This window comes from Myotis nattereri (assembly GCF_964212035.1).
Source record: "Myotis nattereri genome assembly, chromosome: 5".
Taxonomy (NCBI): Eukaryota; Metazoa; Chordata; class Mammalia; order Chiroptera; family Vespertilionidae; genus Myotis; species Myotis nattereri.
In genome coordinates this window covers 34,737,647-34,758,081 of record NC_138080.1, presented here as the reverse complement: position 1 = coordinate 34,758,081, position 20,435 = coordinate 34,737,647, and the positions used below count along the sequence as shown (strand labels likewise).

Below are 20,435 nucleotides of genomic sequence, written 5' to 3'. Positions count from 1 at the left end.
ACAGGACAAACATATTATAAGAAAAAAGGGAAAGGGAAAAGGAAAGGAGAAATTATAAATTAAAAGAGACTTTAAAAGACATTAATTGAATGCAATGCATGAATCCTGATTTGAAAAGTCAACTATAAAAAATACGTGAAGTGCTCAGAGTAATTTGAACATAATTGGGTATTTGATGATACTGAGGAAGTGATAAAGGTATGGCGTTGATATATTTTCAGAGTCCTTACTTTATAGATACACTAGAGGCCTGGTGCACAAAATTCATGCACGGGGAGGGGGGGGGGTCCCCTTAGCCGAGCCTGCACCCACTCCAATCTGGGATCCCGGGATTGGGCCTAAACCAGGATTCGTACATCCCTCTCACAATCTGGGACTGCTGGCTCCTAACTGCTCACCTGTCTGCCTGCCTGATCGCCCCTAACTGCACGCCCCCCTCCCGCCATCGCCAGCCTGATCACCCCTAACTGCCTCCGCCTGCTGGCCTGATTGCCCCTAACTGCCCCCCCTGCCAGCCTGGTCACCCCCAACTGCCCCCCTGCTGGCCTGATAGCCCCACGCAGCCTACTGGTAGTTACTGTTACTGTGACGGCATTCTGGACAATTTGCATATTCCTCTATTATTACTATAGATATAAATGGAATATTTATGGATGAAATTATGGTGCTTGTGACTTTCTTCTAAGTAAATCAGTTGGGTGTGAGGTCATGAATGAAACAAGACTAGCTACAAGTTAATAATTTTTAAAATTGGATGATGGGTATATGGCATTCATTATACTATTCTATCTATATTTCTATATAATTTTCCATAATAAAAAAATATAGGAAATAAAGCTAAAATTTGAGTTTGGATAACTGGGAGACTGGTTCAAACATGCTTTATTCTTACTGAACCATAAAGGATACCAAGGATGTTTAGGCAGGCTTTTAGGCTCTATGTCAGGGGTGGGCAACCCCTGGCACGCCAGTAACTTTTGCTGGCACGCGAAACCGTCTCTTATAATCTTTCATTTACAATATTTTTCTTAATATCGACTTTTTTACTTTTCAGATAAATTCAGTGTAGGTGCATCTTAGATAAATAAAAATTTTACATAACAAGTTATCTTAAAGACCATAGACATGGATTGACGAGAGAGGGGAAGAGCAATTTCTATGCCTCTGCCTTAACTCTCTCCCTGCCTTCCTAGATCCGACCAGTGTTTTGGTTTCATCCACATACGCTTGTGAATCTTTATTCTCAGTGATGAATTTTGTTAAGTCTCGTAATAGGAGCAGCCTGACGGATGAAAGTAGTAGCTCGTGTATATCTCTGAAGGTCACAAAATATAAATCTGATGTAAAAATCTCTGCCATCAGTGATGCAGCAGCAACAGTCCCACTGATGATATCAAACGGAGTCATAAAGTTTTCTGTCAGACTAATAGTGTACATGCATACATTAAAAAATAAATGTATTTTTTATCATCATACACTGTGTTTTTGTCGCTCAAATGAATTTTATTATTTCTTCAAGGTTCTTCACATATGTACACCTTAAGAGATATCAAGTAGGAGTAACATGTTCTCAAAAAATTAGGGTTGGCATGCAGAAGAATTCTGAGTCAGAGATTTTGCTGGTTTTGGCACACACTCACAAAAAGGTTGCCCACCCTTGCTCTATGTTCTCACTAGATCTATACTTCTGTCAACTTCCTATGCTATAGAAAATCTTAATGAGAATGACAAAAGAAAACAAGAAATGGAAGCAAACACAAACCATCCCAGGAGTTTTCCTCTGATTTTCCTACAGAGGTTTAATTTCAAAATAAGAAAAAAAGAACAGACATGCAATCAACCTCCCAAAGAAATTAGGGTGACCGGCAACAAAGAATAATGCTCTGCACTTTAACTTTTTAAAGATCTTTAATATACAGAATATATCACTTTATCATTTGGTCTTAACAATAACCTTGTCAAATGGACAGGGATAACTTCATTTCCAAGAGGAAAACAACACAAAGAAGTCACAAAACTAATTAGTAGCAAAAGACAAGTCTTCTCACCCCATTCTAGTGCTTTTTCCACTGAACAGTGACCTTCCTATTCAATTTAATTATTCAAAATCGAGAAAAGGCTGCTCAGATCTCTTTTATTATCATTAAAGTCACAAATACACAAATACCTGGTAATGTGTGGGTTGGTATATATAGTTACTGACAATTTGTTATCCATGCTGTACAGCTTCCAAAAATTTACTTAGCAATTTGGACAGCTCAAAATGGTTTGAGAAACTCTTTTCTATCAAAAGCCACTGATACTCAAGGGAAAAAGAAAGACATCACGTTAAAAAGTTGTAAATATTTAGTGTGTTTGTGTACACATGTGCATGGTTTGGAAAGTAGGGTAGAGAAATAAACATACCAGCAAAGGATCTTCTTTTCCAACTTAATAAAGTGATACTTATCCAATTATTTAAACATTTCCCAATTTCAATGAAAGCATAGACTTGAAATCCTCTATGTACTATGAAAGTATATCCAACTTGTTGATTGTAAATAATCAAGTTCGAGATAACCCATATCCTGTACTTGCTCTCATCTGTGTATCCCTAGCTCACTGTTATTTATTATCCTATTGCAAGCAATTATTTTGACTCACCAAATATCAGAACAGAAATAAGCCAGGCAGGTGTGATGATGGCTGGGCCTGCTGAAAGATGCGACACCTAGGAACCCATCTTTGAATCCAAATCTCACAGAGAACACTCAAGAATGTGCTGGGATTACCTGCTCCCATTACTTGCTCCTGGTAAAAGCTGGCAGACATATATCCAAAGTTCCTGGATGAAGGGTGTCATCAGCCTTGTAAGGACCCAAGAATCCTTATTTCCTTCTGGAAGTATGTTGTGTTGACTGCCGAGTACCTTTTACTATTGCTGAAACTTCACCCTCTTAAACCGTCAGATGACTATGAGTATAGTAGCACTGTCCTGATATGACAACCATACTACAGGCAACTATCTCCAATATTAATTACTTCAAATCAGCCTTCTCTTAGAAAGTATTACCCACTTTGGTGCTTTCCCAAGAATACGTGAAACTCAAACCAAGGCAACTTCATTGCCAATAAAATATCTAGACCACATGGCCTTATTTGTGAAGAAGGTAGAAACAGCTTAACATGCCATCATTATGAATGCTCCATGAGCCTACAAGTTCACTTGGAACACATACATCATCTTTCTAGTACTTTCTCTGTAGGATTATTTAGAAATGGAATTTGGAATAACATCAACATTTCCGGATCACCTATTGTGTGCCATGAATTATGCTATCTACTTTATAAATCTTTCATTTAAGCCTAACAGCCCTTCGAGATATTTTAATTATTAATGTCTTTTCACAAATGAAGAAACCAAGACTCAGGGATGGTAAGTGATTTAACTCCAAAGTCTTAAAGTTACATGGTACAGCCAAAAAGTGAACCCAAATCAGTACAAAAATCTTTATGACCAGCTTCTTACCACTCTATTTGCTTTCCAAAGGAGTTGTACTAACCTGTAATGATACTAGAAACAAGGGTACTTCTACTTCAACTTATTTTTGTGAGAAAACTGATGGCTTTAATGCACAGCAGTGATTACCATGCCTGGAAACAAATTACTGTATTAAAACCAATGTCCATTTTCATATATCCTAATCTCTCAGTCAATATCAAATCTCTCTTTACTACTAGTTAGACCTTATGTAATCAGAGGAAGAGCAGAAAATGTTTTGTTCAACCTCTATAACATCTTCATATATTTGGAATATATAAGATGCTCTCCACATTTTAAAATCTATGAGTAGTGATCTTTCCACAAATTTTCCTAGATAGATTCATGTTAGTCTATTTGGAAGTAATGAACCTTTGAATTTTATTATAAAACGAAGAATTCCAAAACATGTAGGCTTCAATTTACTGACAGCACTGTAACAATGGATTAAAGACTAAAGTAGAAAACATTCTTTGTAAATTATATGTATTATATAGCCACATTAATATGAGGAAATGAGTAAATGGTAAAAGCTATCACTTTTAGAGTACTTACTATGTGCCAACTACTTTATAGTACATGTGGTTTCATTTTGTACTTTACAAAAGCTTGCATGATTATTAACTCCATTTTACAAGCAAAGAATCTATGATAAGAAAAGTTCACATAACCTGCTCAAAGTAATATAGCTAGAAAGTGATAGAGCTAGAATTCAAAGCCAGGTCTGTCCAAATCCAAAACATATGCTCCTTATTGCCACCATTTACTGCCTCCTTGTTCTTACCTGGTAAACATATCCTTGTCCACAACTCTAAAACCAGTATAGAAACACATGCTTATTTAAACCTATTATTAGATACAGAGACCAGCTACTAACCCGGCAACAACGGCTCTCAAGCAGCGCGACTACGTGAACTCAGAGGAACCCTGTTTCTCCCCACAGAAAGAAGATCCAAGCAACAGCGGCCTCCTGATCTCCACACGCTCTGTCTGAGGAACAGCTGCTGTGTGTGAAGCCTCCCTCCACCAGCCAGAAGAGCCACAACAGCTGTGAACAGCACCCATCAGAAGACCGGCTACCAACAGAGGAGCAGCTGCTATCACAACCGCCCAAGGAGCAACCACAGCCCAAGGAGCCACTGCCACCTAGGGAGCAGCCACTGAACGACTCAATATCTATATACGTCAGTGAGATCAAACATGGGTAGACAAAGAAATCCCCAAAGGAAAGAAAAGGAGGACTCACCAGAAAAGCAGCTAAGTGATACAGAGGCATACAACATGACAGAAAAAGAATTCAGAATAAGGGTCCTAGAGTGCATACACCGGATGGAGGAAAAAATCGACAACTTATCCAAGAAGCAAGAAGAAACAGATGAAAAAATCGACAACTTAAGTAAGACCCAAGAAGAAATGAAGTGCGATATAGCTGCAATAAAGAACACCATCGAAAGTATCAACAGTAGACTAGGAGAAGCGGGAGACCGAATTAGTGAATTAGAAGACAGGGAAGCAAAACACACCCAAACTGTACTTCAGTTGGAGAAAAAAATTAAAAGACAGGAGGAGAGCCTAAGGGAGCTTTGGGACAACATGAAACGAAGCAACATACGAATAATAGGGGTGCCAGAACAACAGAAAGAGGAACAAGGATTAGAAAACCTATTGGAAGAAATAATATCAGAAAACTTCCCTGAGGTGGGGAAGAAAAAAGTCACACAAGCCCAGAGAGTCCCAAGCAAGGTGAACCCGAAAAGACCCACACCAAGACACATCATAATTACCATGGCAAATATTCAGGACAAAGAGAGAATCTTACAGGCTGCAAGAGAGAGACGGAAAGTTACATACAAGGGGTCTCCCATTAGATTATCAAATGATTTCTCAACAGAAACACATCAGGCCAGAAAAGAATGGATGGAAATTTACAAAGTGATGCAAAGCAAAGGACTGAATCCAAGAATACTCTATCCAGCAAGGCTATCATTCAAAATTGAAGGGGAAATAAGGAGCTTTACAGACAAAAAAAGGCTAAGGGAGTTTATCACCACCAAGCCAGCAATGCAAGAAATGCTAAAGGAACTGGTGTAAAAAGAAGAAATAAAAATCCCAGAAAGAAAACAGCCACACAAAAAAAAGAAATGGCTACAAACAAGTACCTTTCAATAATAACTTTAAATGTAAACGGGCTAAATGCTCCAACCAAAAGATATCGAGTGGCTGAATGGATAAAAAATCATGACCCATACATTTGCTGTCTACAAGAGACCCACCTCATTAGAAAGGACTCACACAGACTGAAAGTGAAGGGATGGAAAAATATCTTTCAGGCTAATGGAAAAGAAAAGAAAGCTGGGGTAGCAATACTTATATCGGACAAAATAGACCTCAAAGTGAAGGCCATAACAAGAGATACGGAAGGCCACTTCATAATACTAAAGGGATCAATACAACAAGAAGATATAACCCTGATAAACATATATGCACCCAATGCAGGAACACCCAAATACATAAAAAATCTTCTGGAAGATATCAAAGGAGAGATCGACAACAATACAATCATAGTAGGGGACTTTAATACACCACTGTCATCACTGGATAAGTCCTCTAGACAAACAATCAGCAAAGATACAGCAATACTAAATGACTCACTAGATCAGATGGACTTAATAGACATCTTCAGAACACTTCACCCCAGTGCCACGGAATATACATTCTACTCAAGTGCTCATGACACATATTCAAAAATAGACCATATATTGGGTCACAAGCAAAGTATCCCCAAATTCAAGAAGATTGAAATCATAAAAAGCGTCTTCGCAGACCACGATGGCATAATATTAGAAATAAACTACAATAAAAACAACCCAAAATACTCAAACACCTGGAAGCTGAATAGCATGCTATTAAATATTGATTGGGTTACCAATGAAATCAAAGAAGAAATTCAAAACATCCTGGAAACTAATGACAATGAAAACACAACAATCCAAAACCTATGGGACAAAATGAAAGCAGTCCTGAGAGGGAAGTTTATAGCTCTACAGGCCTATCTCAAAAAACAAGAGAAAATGGTAGTAAATCAGCTAACTCTACAACTCAAAGAATTAGAAAGAGAGCAACAAGAAAACCCCAGAGTGAGCAGAAGGAAGGAGATAATAAAGATTAGAGCAGAAATAAATGACATAGAGACCAAAAAAACAATACAGAAAATCAATGAAACCAAGAGCTGGTTCTTTGAAAGGATAAACAAGATTGACAAACCTCTAGCCAGACTCACCAAGAAGCAAAGAGAGAGGACCCAAATAAACAAAATCAGAAACGATAGAGGCAAAATAACAACAGACCCCACAGAAATACAAATGATTGTTAAAAAATACTATGGACAGCTCTACTCCAACAAACTAGACAACCTGGAGGAAATGGACAAATTCCTAGAAAAATACAACATTTCAAAACTCAATCAGGAAGAATCTAAAAATCTCAACAGGCCAATAACTATGGAAGAAATTGAAGCAGTCATCAAAAAGCTTCCAGCAAACAAAAGCCCAGGACCAGACGGCTTCACAGGGGAGTTTTACCAAACATTCAAGGAAGAACTAAAACCTATCCTCCTCAGACTACTACAAAAAATTCAAGAGGAAGGAACACTTCCAAGCTCATTCTATGAAGCCAGCATCACCCTAATACCAAAACCAGGTAAAGACAACACAATGAAAGAGAATTACAGGCCAATATCCCTCATGAACATAGATGCCAAAATCCTCAACAAAATCTTAGCAAATCGGATCCAGCAGTACATCAGAAAGATCATACACCATGACCAAGTAGGATTTATCCCAGGGATGCAAGGATGGTACAATATCCGCAAGTCAATAAACGTGATACATCACATAAACAAATTGAAAGAAAAAAACCACATGGTCATATCAATTGATGCAGAAAAAGCATTTGACAAAATTCAACACCCATTTTTGATAAAAACTCTCAGCAAGATGGGAGTAGAAGGATCATACCTCAACATAATAAAAGCCATATATGACAGGCCCACAGCCAACATCATACTCAATGGACAAAAACTAACACCATTTCCCCTAAGAACAGGAACAAGACAGGGATGCCCCCTCTCACCACTCCTGTTCAACATAGTACTGGAAGTGTTAGCCATTGCAATTCGGCAAGAAGAAGAAATAAAAGGCATCCAAATTGGAAAAGAGGAAGTAAAACTGTCCTTATTTGCAGACGACATGATATTATACATACAAAACCCTAGAGACTCCATCAAAAAGCTACTAGACTTAATACATGAATTTGGCAATGTAGCAGGATACAAAATTAACCCCAAGAAATCTGAGGCATTTCTATACACCAATAGTGAACTTTCCAAACGAGAGATTATAAAAACAATCCCGTTTACCATCGCACCAAAAAAATTAAGCTACCTAGGAATAAACTTAACTAAAGAGGTAAAAGACCTCTACTCAGAAAACTACAGGACATTGAAAAAAGATATAGAGGAAGACATAAACAGATGGAAGAACATACCGTGTTCATGGATTGGTAGAATCAACATCATTAAAATGTCCATACTACCCAAAGCAATCTATAAATTCAACGCACTTCCCATTAAAATACCAACGGCATACTTCAGAGATCTAGAACGAACTCTCCAAAAATTCATCTGGAATAAAAAAAGACCCCGAATAGCTGCAGCAATCCTGAAAAAGAACAAAGTAGGTGGGATCTCAATACCAGATATCAAGTTGTATTACAAAGCCACTGTTCTCAAAACTGCCTGGTACTGGCACAAGAATAGGCATATAGATCAATGGAATAGAATAGAGAGCCCAAAAATCGGCCCGAACCAATATGCTCAATTAATATTTGACAAAGGAGGCAAGAACATACAATGGAGCCAAGATAGTCTCTTCAATAAATGGTGTTGGGAAAATTGGACAGATATATGCAAGAAAATGAAACTAGACCACCAACTTACACCATACACAAAAATAAACTCAAAATGGAAAAAGGACTTAAATGTACGACAGGAAACCATAAAAATTCTAGAAGAATCCAAAGGCAACAAAATCTCAGACATATGCCAAAGCAATTTCTTCACTGATACAGCTACTAGGGCACTTGAAACTAAAGAGAAAATGAACAAATGGGACTACATCAAAATAAAAAGCTTCTGCACAGCAAAAGAAACCATCAACAAAACAACGAGAAAACCCACTGTGTGGGAAAACATATTTGCCAATGTCATATCTGATAAGGGCCTAATCTCCAAAATCTATAGGGAACTCATACAACTTAACAAAAGGAAGATAAACAATCCAATCAAAAAATGGGCAAAGGACCTAAATAGACACCTTTCAAAAGAGGACATTCAGAAAGCCAAGAGACATATGAAAACATGCTCAAAGTCACTAATCATCCGAGAGATGCAAATCAAAACAACAATGAGGTACCACCTCACACCTGTCAGACTGGCTATCATCAACAAATCAACAAACGACAAGTGCTAGAGAGGATGTGGAGAAAAAGGAACACTTGTGCACTGCTGGTGGGAATGCAGACTGGTGCAGCCACTATGGAAGACAGTATGGAGTTTCCTTAAAAAACTGAAAATGGAACTCCCATTTGACCCTGTGATCCCACTTCTAGGAATATATCCCAAGAAACCAGAAACACCAATCAGAAAAGATATATGCACCCATATGTTCACAGCAGCACAATTCACCATAGCTAAGATCTGGAAACAGCCTAAGTGTCCATCAGTAGATGAATGGATTAGAAAACCGTGGTACATCTACACGATGGAATACTATGCTGCTGTAAAAAGGAAGGAACTCTTACCATTTGCAACGGCATGGATGGAACTGGAGAGCATTATGCTAAGTGAAATAAGCCAGTCAATGAAGGAAATGTACCACATGATCTCACTCATTCATGGATAATAGAGACTATTATAAACTTTTGAACAATAATAGATACAGAGGCAGAGCTGCCTCAAACAGATTGTCAAACTGCAGCGGGAAGGCCGGGGAGGTTTGGGGGGCAGGAGGTAGGGGGGTAAGAGATCAACTAAAGGACTTGTATGCATGCATATAAGCATAACCAATGGACATAAGACACTGGGGGATAGGGGAGGCTGGAGGACTGTCTAGGGCGGGGGGATAAAATGGACACATATGTAATACCCTTTGTAATACTTTAAGCAATAAAAAAAAAAAGAAAAAAAAGAAGAAAAAAACGTATTATTAATTACATCCATTAATTTGTCATAGTTTCTTTGTTGCCTGTCACCCTAAAATCAGCCCTAGCTGGTTTGGCTCAGTGGATAGAGTGTCAGCCTGTGGACTGAAGGGTCCCAGTTCGATTCCAGTCAAGGGCACATGCCCTAGTTGTGAGCTTAATCCCCAGTAGGGGGCTTGCAGGAGACAGCCAATCAATGATTTTCTCTCATCATTGATGTTTCTCTCTCTCTCTCCCCCTCTCCCTTCCTCTCTGAAATCAATTTAAAAAATATTAAAATAAATTAATAAATAAAGTAAAATCATTAAAAATGCCTAAAAAATTACCATTAGAAAAATTTGAGTAAATTTTCATAAAATCTTGAGCGGTCAAGAACAGATAATTCAGGTAGCAAAAAATTTTTGTTGCTTCCGAGTTATTGTTATTAAAAAATACACAAAACTGATGTAAACATGGTAAGCCAAAAAATCATTTTAAGCATTTAAAAAAAATTGAAATACTGTAAACCACTAGCCTAAAGACTGAACAAAAGAACTCTTTTTGCAAAATCACATTACCATCAATACTTAGTGAATGAATTATGGATATTATTATATTCTGTCTTTATCTAAAGTTTTATTATCAGTCAAACAACAGAAAAAATGTAATCATAACTTGGGCAATTTTAAACTCCTAAATGGCTATCATCTTCCATGTTTCAGTGTTTCAAATTTCTTTATAAAGTATGTCTAAAAAATAAGTAACATTCCCCAAAAATCAATTCTTCAAATATTAGAGTTTGAAGAACCTAAATCTAGAACTTTTTAATGTACAAGATGTAGTTTAAAATAACATATTCTTTCCCTTTTGTTTATCAGACACATTCATTAGGTAAGTTAACAGGGCAAAATAAGAATCATTTTCTAAGATATGTCGCCCTAGCCGGTTTGGCTCAGTGGTAGATATGTCAAAGAATAGATTAAGTCTTACCTCCATTGCTAAAGCTGCTGTCTGTTGGTCATAATGATTCAGAAGATTAGGCATGAAGGTAGTATTGTAAGGCAAATCTTGGCACATCCTCAAGGTAATAGGTTCACAAGAAAACAAACTGTGCCCACCTATATGCCCCACAAACATAGTCAAGGGCCAAAGATAGAAGACGATCCAACTCATAGCCATCCTTCTTGGATCTGAATGAGATTTGGACGATCAGGCCTATGATATGTATTTTAGATCTTTGTACACCTGCAGGTCTCAGCTTGAAAAAGTACTCTTCTATATTTTACTATTAAGTTCTTCAAACAGTTAAATACTCTTTGCACTGTCAGAGGTTTGTTAGCTTGATCTCACAAAAGGCATTTGTTTTTGGTTTCACAATACAGGAAAATGACGTCATCTTGTCTCTTCTTTTCATTTTATTACATAGGGCACATTTGGCCAACATATCAAGTTGATCAACCACATTCCCAAACAACAGATTCCATCTTAGAAGAGCTATTTCTTCCTTTGACTGAAATACCTGAAAAGTATTTTTTTTTTAATGGGAGAAATTAGTCATTTCCTCTAAAAGCCTTTGATAAGCTTAATGTCGTAGGATTGAAAATCACTATACAGAAACAGTTGTATTTTTTATACTATAACAATAAATTATCAGAAAAAGAAGTAAGCAACATTTGATGAGAAATATCATACTAACCTAATAGATAAAATACATAGGTATTTCATAAAGATATAGTTTTTCTACCTTTTCATTTACGCTATAGATACACTAAAACAATCCTTAAACAATACTTAAAATATAAAATATTAAATGTCAACTGTAATTGGAAAAAAGTATTTAAAGGTAAAATTTCTTCCCTTTTAATTATTTATATAACATATGGTCTAATTTGTTTATATTGATAGCAATTTTCATTTACCACAAGCTGTAACTGACTCATTTTGAACAAATTTCATGCTATTGTCCTAAATTTTATTTAAATAGCTGTCATACCTATAATCTGAGCTACTGAATTTAAAAGTTATTGTATGTGTTTTAATCATTAATAGTGTATTTTTACATTAACTGATTTCGCAGAAGGTATCCAAAGAGATGGAATATAGCCCTAGCCGATTTGGCTCAGTGGATAGACTGTCAGCCTGCGGACCAAAGGATCCCGGGTTCCATTTCTTATCAAAGGCACGTACCTTTTGGTTGCAGGCTCCTCCTTGGCCCCGGGCTTTGATCGGGGTATGCGTAGGAGCCAACCAATCGATGTGTTTCTCTCACATTGATGTTTGTCTCTGTCTTTCCCTCTCTCTGAAAGATCAATGGAAAAATATCAATGGAAAAATGGGTGAGGATTAACAACAACAATAAAAAAAAAAACACAAACAAAAAAAACAAAGAGATGAAATATAAATAAAACAAAAATATATGGATTCAGCCCTGGCCAGGTGGCTCAGTTAGTAGAAGCATCCTCCTGTACACCAAAAGGCTGCAGGTTTGATTCTCACATACCTAGGTTTCGGGTTCAATTCCAAGTCGGGGTGTGTATGGGAGGCAACCAATCTATGTTTCTCTCTCACATCGATGTTTCTCTCTCCCTTCCTCCCTAAGAATCAATAAAAAAAATCTTTGGGTTAGGACTAAAAGAAAAGATAATGGATTCAAGCTTCTTAGTAGTTGTGTGAATGGGAAACATAGCACAACGTCTCTGTACTCAGAATTTTTTTTCCTGAAAATACCACCTCTCTAATAAAGATTATATAGATAACCCATGGACACAGACAATAGGGTGGTGACGGCCTGGGGGGGGGGGGACCAAGGGGAGGAGGGTTAGAAGAGGCCAATGGGGGGGGGGGGCGGGATACACTTTCAACAATAAAGATTTTTTAAAAAAGAGATAAGGTATGTAAAAGTATTCTATAAATGATAAAGAAGCATCAAAGATTAGTGTTTTTTTTTAACCCATTGTACACCATAAGCGTCTACAGATGCAAGAGGTGGACCTTCCCCACACTCCACTCGCGTCTATAAAAAAAAATGTTTTCCCTAAGTGGCAGCCCTGACCAACTTTAAAATCATTTCTCGTGAAAATTTTCAGCTGAAAATATTCAAGAACACCCAAATTATAATATATTTATTTTTATAATATTCATTGCAAATTGATTTTTTAAATTAAATTCAAAATATTGTGGCGTGTGGGGATGGTTTCCGTTTTGGACATGTGGCAGTTAACTGAATTACAGTATAGGCTACCTTTTCAACCAATATTGAATTGGCAAATAGAAGGCTCTAAAAGTAGTATCAGGAAATTTTCCCAACATTGCATATCTTTTCAGATAGCACAAAAATTTAGTGCCACACACAGATGCAGAAATATTTGATCACGAAACTTTTATCACATAGCCAAGCTGCAGAGAATAGAAATTATCCTTAGAAAGTCAAAGCAGGAATAGGAATAATTCCGTTAATTTTCACTAAGTTTTAGAATCTTTGACTTGCCTCTACTTTTTTATTGGCAAAAATACTTATTTCATTTGGGGATGAGAAGGTGTAGGTGGATTGGAAGGCAGGTTTGGTAGGAAAAAAGCATATTCTAAGTTATAATACTTTCATTTGGTTTAGTGACGATTTTAAATTTGCTTTCATTGCATTTTGTTTCATATGCATGGGACATTTCTGTGTTTGTTATAGAAAGCCTAGTTTAGGAAAACATGAAAAGATCAGGTTCAGAAATTCTCAGAGACCAAAGTTAATTAAACAACTTAAATACTAGGGCTCATGTCATACTAGCTTAATATAGGGTCATACTAGCTTAAGACCTTGACACCTAGAACTGGTTTGGTTTAAGCAGGGCATGAAACTGTCCTTTGTGCACTATCAGTTCTTGGCTCCTCTGCATCCCAACCTTTAGTTACTAGGCAGAAAAAACTACCTGTATTTGGAAAAAGTAAAGGAATGGCTGAATCTTTGCACTTTCTCCCTCTAGTATATGATCATGAGTAGTGGAAGAAAAAGGGAAAGTGTGTGGCCTCTTTAGAGTTAGTAGCACCAAAGTTATGAGCACTCCCTGCCCCAAACGCCTAATCTCTCTATATCAAAATCTCTAAATCAGAAATCTTTGTAAAAGCTTCTTGGCCTGACATATTTTTTTTCCTCCTTCAAGCTGGGCCCAGAAATGTGAAGTCTGGCTATAGGAAACTGATCTTAAACAGCCATTTATATTTAATCTTAATGACCATGTAACACAGTAATAATTATGCATATCATTAAATATGTGTCAAATAACTGCTGAAAGCTTTATTTGGTTACAGCATTAAAACATCCATATAAGATCAGTCTTTGTAGTTTGTTGCTTATATAGCATGTTCATCTGCTTGCAACTAAAAAAAATTTAAAAGAAACATAGCTCCATGTTAAATATACATATAATAATCTGAATTTCAAATATTTCACTGGATAAATCTATTTTTTCAAGAAGTGATTGTTTCAAATTTATGGCTCAAAGACTACCATATAAAACTTGAGGAAAAGCCTGGCTAGTGTGGCTTAATGGTTGAGCATCGGACCCATGAACGAAGAGATCCCTGGCTTGATTCCCGGTCAAGGCACATGCCTGGGTTACAGGCTTGATCCCCAGTAGGGGGCATGCAGGAGGCAGATGATTGATGTTTTCCTCTCTATCTCTCTCTAAAAATTAATAAAAACGTACTTAAAAAAAAACTTGAGGAAGAAACTGGGCAATACCTCATTGGATCTTTAAAACTAGATGAAACATTCCCTTAACACTTTTTCCTACTCTATTTTACCTGATTTCTTATTAATTATTCCTTTTGCCTCATTTGGCAGCAAAGCTTCCCACCATCTTATAAGCTTTCTTTATATCCTACAACATCCACATTACCACATATCAAAACTTTTGTAAAATCTATTATGTTAGGGTGGGCTAGGAAAATAATCTTATATAATAAAAGCCTAATATGCAAATCGACCGAACAGGGGAACAACGGGGGTGTGGGATGGCGAGCAGGCGGTGCCAGGCCAGCCAAGGCAGGTGCCAGTGGGCAGAGGGAGGGGACAGCGACAGGTGGTGCCGGAGCTGCCCTCTGGTGGTCAGTATGCTCCCATAGGGGGAGCACTGTTCAGCCACAAGCCAAGCTTAAGGCTGGTGCACAGTGGCAGTGGTGGGAGCCTATCCTGCCTCCACAGCAGCCCTAAGGATGTCCGACTGTGGCTTAGGCCCAGAGGGCCTAAGCCACAGTCGGACATCCCCCGAGGGCTCCCAGACTGCGAGAGGGCGCAGGCCGAGCTGAGGAATGCCCCTCCCCGCCCGAGTGCACAAATTTTCGTGCACTGCGCCTCTAGTCTTAATATAACAAGATCGTAGTTTATGATTATTAAAATAAATAAAAAGTTGAATGCAGTGAGACAAAAAAATAATAGTAAAAATATTTAAAAATTGCCTGGCCAATGTTGCTCAGTGGTTGAGCGTCAACCCATGAACCAAGAGTTGATTCCCAGTCAGGGCACATGCCTGGGTTGTGGGCTCGATCTCCAGTAAAGGGTATGTAGGAGGCAGCTGATCGATGATCCTCTCTCATCAATATTTCTATCTCTCTATCTCTCTTCCTTTCTCTGTCTCTAAAAAAATCAATATAAACATGTTTTTAAAAAATTGACATGCCCCTCCAAGTCAGAGATTCTCTAATTTTAATGTGTAGCAGATTCATGGATTGCCCCCACAGGTCTAAGAAATCTGAATTTCTGTATAATGACATACATGTGTGGGTGGCAAAAGTCATTTTTTCCAAAGGTAGGGTCATCCATAGAAAAGCCCTAAGTTGAAGTTCTATACATGCAGGTCACAGAGAAGATTCTGGACCCAAAGAGATACTATCAAAATACAGCAACCCATTAAATAAAGGTTAACAGTTGTTTTGGCATTCTTGATATTTTTTACTAAAAGGAATCTGCAGGCCTTGCGGTGTGACTCAGTGGTTGAGCGTCAACCTATGAACCAGTAGGTAATGGCTCGCTCCCACTCAAGGCACATGTCCAAGTTGAGGGCTCAATCCCCCAATAGGGGGACATGCATGAAGCAGCCAGACTATGATTCTCTCTCATCATTGAATTTTCTCTCTCTTTCCCTCTCCCTCTCCCATCCTCTCTCTGAAATCAATAAAAACATATTTCTAAGAAAGGAATCTACAGAATTTCAGCTTAATAAAGGGACCTGCTGGGTTAACATAACTGGAGTGAACAGCTTCAGGGGCCAGAGAACAGCAAAAAGTGAGTGATATGGCAAGAATTTATTCATGCCATACCTATGGGAAACAAGCACATTCACTTTTCCATAGAGCAATACAAGATATTTAAAAAACTCATTTCTGATTAAGTTACTTGATTATTTTTCCATCAGAAAACAAAACCAACTAGATACATTTAAACCTACATTTTAATTTTTATGAATGTATAACACTGGGAATCTGATATTCCCAATTACTAGTTTCCTTTCGATGATAAAAAGTAAAAACCCTTAAAATAAGTTGAGTATTTGTCCTAAAGGACAGCCATAAAGGGGAAGGTGATACAATCTTAGAAAGCTGTCTTCCCAAGCTGGCTGCAAAGCAGACCAAAAGAACACGAGGTGGCAACTGTGAAGAGGAAAGCAGGCTGAATCCCCAGAAGAAACAATGACAAAAGTGGGCCCTGAGGGCTTGTCAAGAAGGTCCTGAAACAAAAGATTATGTTCAGCAATTCGATTCCAATTTACACTCTCAGTACAGAAAGTGATCCCTTTCATCATTCTCAGTTTAGATTTAATTTTCTTGACATCCCTTAAATGTAGACAACATTTTGCATTTCCAATTCAGAAAGGCCATCAAAAGGTTGCCTCACACACAGTGGCTCTACAGTAGAAACAGGAGGAATATTCTTTGTCTTCTTTCAGAGGAGTTTTCTAAGAATGCATTGCAAGAATTAACAATGACTACCTCTGAATTTCTTCTCTCAAGGACATTGTCTTGTTAAAGAGACAAAATATACTCTTAGAGTAGCCGTGGGCAAACTACTGCCCGCTGGCTGGATCCTGCCTGTTTGAAATGAATAAAACTGAAAAAAAAAAAAAAAAAAAAAGACCCTACCCTTTTATGTAATGATGTTTACTTTGAATTTATATTAGTTCACACAAACACTCCATCCATGCTTTTGTTCCGGCCCTCCGGCCCTCCGGTCCAGTTTAAGAGCCCATTGTGGCCCTCGAGTCAAAAAGTTTGCCCACCTCTGTCTCAGAGCATACTCACTGCTCTAAGTGCTACAGTCCTTTTCCTAAAACCCATGTGACCCAAGTGGTATTTTGCCTTTTGTTTTCCACGTCCTATTCTTTGAAAAATAAATTCATTCTCAAAATTTGCCTCCTTGTTGCTAAAAGTTTATATAACTTCATATTTAACTCATAGAGCTTACATCCCTATTAATCTTAGGATATCTCTTTTCTGATATTTCTCACTTTATCTAATTTTTAATGTCCATTGTGTCATCTACTGATAAAACAAATAGACTAATCTTCCAACATGCTGAGTGATAGAGCTTTAAAGGGGGGGGGGGGGGGGACAAATAGATCTAGGTTCAAAATTAAAATCCAGCCCATTTTACAAATTACAAATTATTTTAAGATTAAAGAAAAGCAGAATATCTTTTAAAACCAACCTGAAAACAAAAGTGGAAAGTTAAAAGCCAGATTTTAGACTTAAAAAAAAAAAAAAATCAGGCTAAAATTCTGACCCAGCTTGCTTCCCTGTTGAGTAAAATCTGTTCATCAGAAAATTCTCTAATATCGAGTCCCTGACTTTCCCCTTAGCAAGGTTATATGGTTTATATGCTTTGACTATAAAATTATTTCAGTAATATAAAATTTAGGGACCAGTATTTGTTCTTTAAAGCCCTCTTGCCAAAAAAATATTCATCTAAAACTTCATTTGCAACACACTCCTTGGATCCATCCAAACTGTCAGTACTTTTCAACATAATGAATTGGAAAGCAGAGGAAGTAATTTTGACATACAGTCCGTAAAACTCCATCCCTGGCCAGTGAAAAGTTCTTACTCTTCAAACATTTACTCCTGGCCCTATGGAAATGTCACTATTAAAAGTCTTCATTTCCTCAAACCCTGCCGCATATCTTTTCAAAAATCTATATTGAATAATTTCTCCAGTATGTATTTTCCAAACCATTCTTTTTATTTGTGTTATTACTCTTTTTGTGGGCAGTTTCAGCTTTAAGTAACTACAATTCTACAGTTTTAGGGATTAAAAAAAAACAAACTTGAGGCCAACACCACTCTCCCCTGACAGGTGATAGGAGCTGTTTCCTGCCACCTGTCTCATAAAGAAAAGAAAATCAACAGCATTCTAACATCAACAAACTAATATGCTCACAATAAGTTCTGAATATAATATCGTATGGTTTTACTAACAAACTAATACAAAATTTAAGTTGCTTAGAGAAATTTTTTTCCTGTCAAGAGGGAAACAGAGAATTTATTGTGAGTTAAAAACTCGTCTCTCCTTCCCCAATGATAAAGCTTTCACACTGTACTAAACAAACAAAAAAAAAAAGTGTGAACTTTACTATTAAATTCCCTCCCTACTTCAAATATCTCAATCATGGAACTCCCCCTGCCCCCCCAACCACCCAAAAAAATCCACCTAAACGTTCAAAGCACAAAATAAAGCTCAAGGGAATATAGTAGCTAAGATGAGGAAAGGAGTCTATAGTCCTTTCTTTTTCTATTAATGGGGCAGTGTTACAGATTTAGGAGGGATGGGGAGGTGGAGAATATTAGTAGTGCATGAGAAAAGAACAGGAGGAGGACAGAGAAGGTAGGATGGGAGGCGTTATGAAATGCTTGTTTTCAAGATATAGTTTCAAAGTGTTTCATGGGTGCAGGAGGCACCTGTTCTTGCACTAAATAAAAGGCAACGTGGTAAAGAGAAGCACTTCACAGTCGTTATATTTTATCCTCCGCTCTAGCCTTCCAAGCCCGCCCAGTTAAGCTTTTACACCCCTTTCCTCCTCTCCTAACCCTGCATCTTTCCACCTTTATGCTGTGGTTTGGTAGGTCAAGTAAAAACAATTTTTTTTTTTCTAGAGCAGTGGTTCTCAACCTTCCTAATGCCGCGACCCTTTAATACAGTTCCTCATGTTGTGGTGACCCCCAACCATAAAATTATTTTCTACTTCATAACTGTAATTTTGCTACTGTTATAAATCGTAATGTAAATATCTGATATGCCCTGTGTTTTCCGATGGTCGCGACCCACAGGTTGAGAACCGCTGTTCTAGAGGGGTGGGGGGAAGATAGTATTGATTTGCTGAAAAGTACAGGCGGAAAGCATTATCTTGAGGAGTAAGTGCTTCTTCCGAGCAGAACTACGGGTTTATTCTTCAGGCGGCCACACACCACTCAAGGCTAAAAGAAGGCTGCAGCGGGAGGGAGCACCCCCCCGTGTCAGGCAGGTCTTTGTTTCCTTGCTCCTGGTTCCACGGGCCTTGCAAAAGGGCTCAATTCCCACACACGAGCATGGCAGGTCTACCCAAACTTTTACAAAACGAGGTTCTGTTTGGATACTTTCCTGTGGCAGACGTTCATAGAACTGCCATTCTGCTCTGCTGCTGCTGCTGCTGCATCTGCCCCCATTCAGCAGGGAACCGAAATTCAAATTCCCATTTGTGCCGGGCGAGACGCTGGACCCGCTCTGCAGGGGGATGCATGTCCACTCCCAGCCCACCCCAGGGCTACTCGAACCGCAAGTGCTTTTGTTAGGGGGGGGAGGGGGCAGGGGGAAGGGGGGAGGGCTCTTTCTCTCACAGAGGAGGCACCTCATCCAAGACTCCCGACACCGAAGCTCTCGGAAGATGTTAAAATGATGATTTTAAATAGTGTCACAGCGCCTTTATTTCGAAGGCTAATTACCCAGGAGTACCCCTGCCATGGGAAACACAGGGCATAAAAGGGTGCAGCTGGGGGGGGGGGGGGGGCATCTGGGAAGGGAGAGCGACTTGGGCTCCCTGACGGGATGGAGGGGACAACTTTTAGGGCTGGGAAACAAGAGGTCGGCCGAATGCGAAAACGGGGTCCGCCGGGCCGGGGGCCATTCTGCTGCGGGTCTCCCGCCGGCCCCAGCGGCCCGGGGCGCCGAAGCCCTCGGTGCATTGTCCTCCCCCGGCTGCGGCCGCGTCCTCCGCCCACGCTCCCGGCGGGCGGGCGGGCGGGGAGCGCCACACGCCTCCGCGGCGCCGACCCCGACCGCGGGCTCCGTCCCGCACCGTCTCCCGAGAGGGGCTCGGGCCGGGGCGGCGGAGAGGGCGCCGCGGTCCGCACTCGCACAGGTTGCCCAGCGCGGGCTGAGGACAGCGAGGGTGAATCATCTCCCCGGGCACCTGCCCCCCCCGCGCCCCCAGCTCGGCTCCTCCGTACCCCCCAGAACCGCCGCCGACCTCCAGAAGCCTGTCCGACCACCCGCCTCAGCCCGGCGCGGAAAGCTTTTGTTTTGGCCGCGACGAGAATCACGATCCCGAAGGAGGAGGTGGCGGGGCCGCTGGTGGCTCCTCAGCAAAAGGGTAAGAGGAGCGGGCAACCGCGGCGGCACCTCCTCGCTCCCTACACTCCCCGCGCCCTCGGCCCGCTAACC

At 39.3% G+C, this 20,435-nt stretch overlaps 1 protein-coding gene across 1 annotated transcript in view; it reads right to left on the bottom strand.

Moving 5' to 3' along the window:
- FZD3 (frizzled class receptor 3) overlaps nt 1-20,435 on the bottom strand; it is a 133,959-nt gene that overhangs the window by 113,427 nt on the left and 97 nt on the right. Inside the window, exons 2-3 of the mRNA XM_081092871.1 lie at nt 11,945-12,056; nt 10,748-11,276 (exon numbers count right to left, since the gene is read on the bottom strand). Of these exons, the coding sequence (XP_080948997.1) occupies nt 10,748-10,936 (189 nt within the window). The 5' untranslated portion in view covers nt 10,937-11,276; nt 11,945-12,056. The remainder of the gene's footprint in view (nt 1-10,747; nt 11,277-11,944; nt 12,057-20,435) is intronic.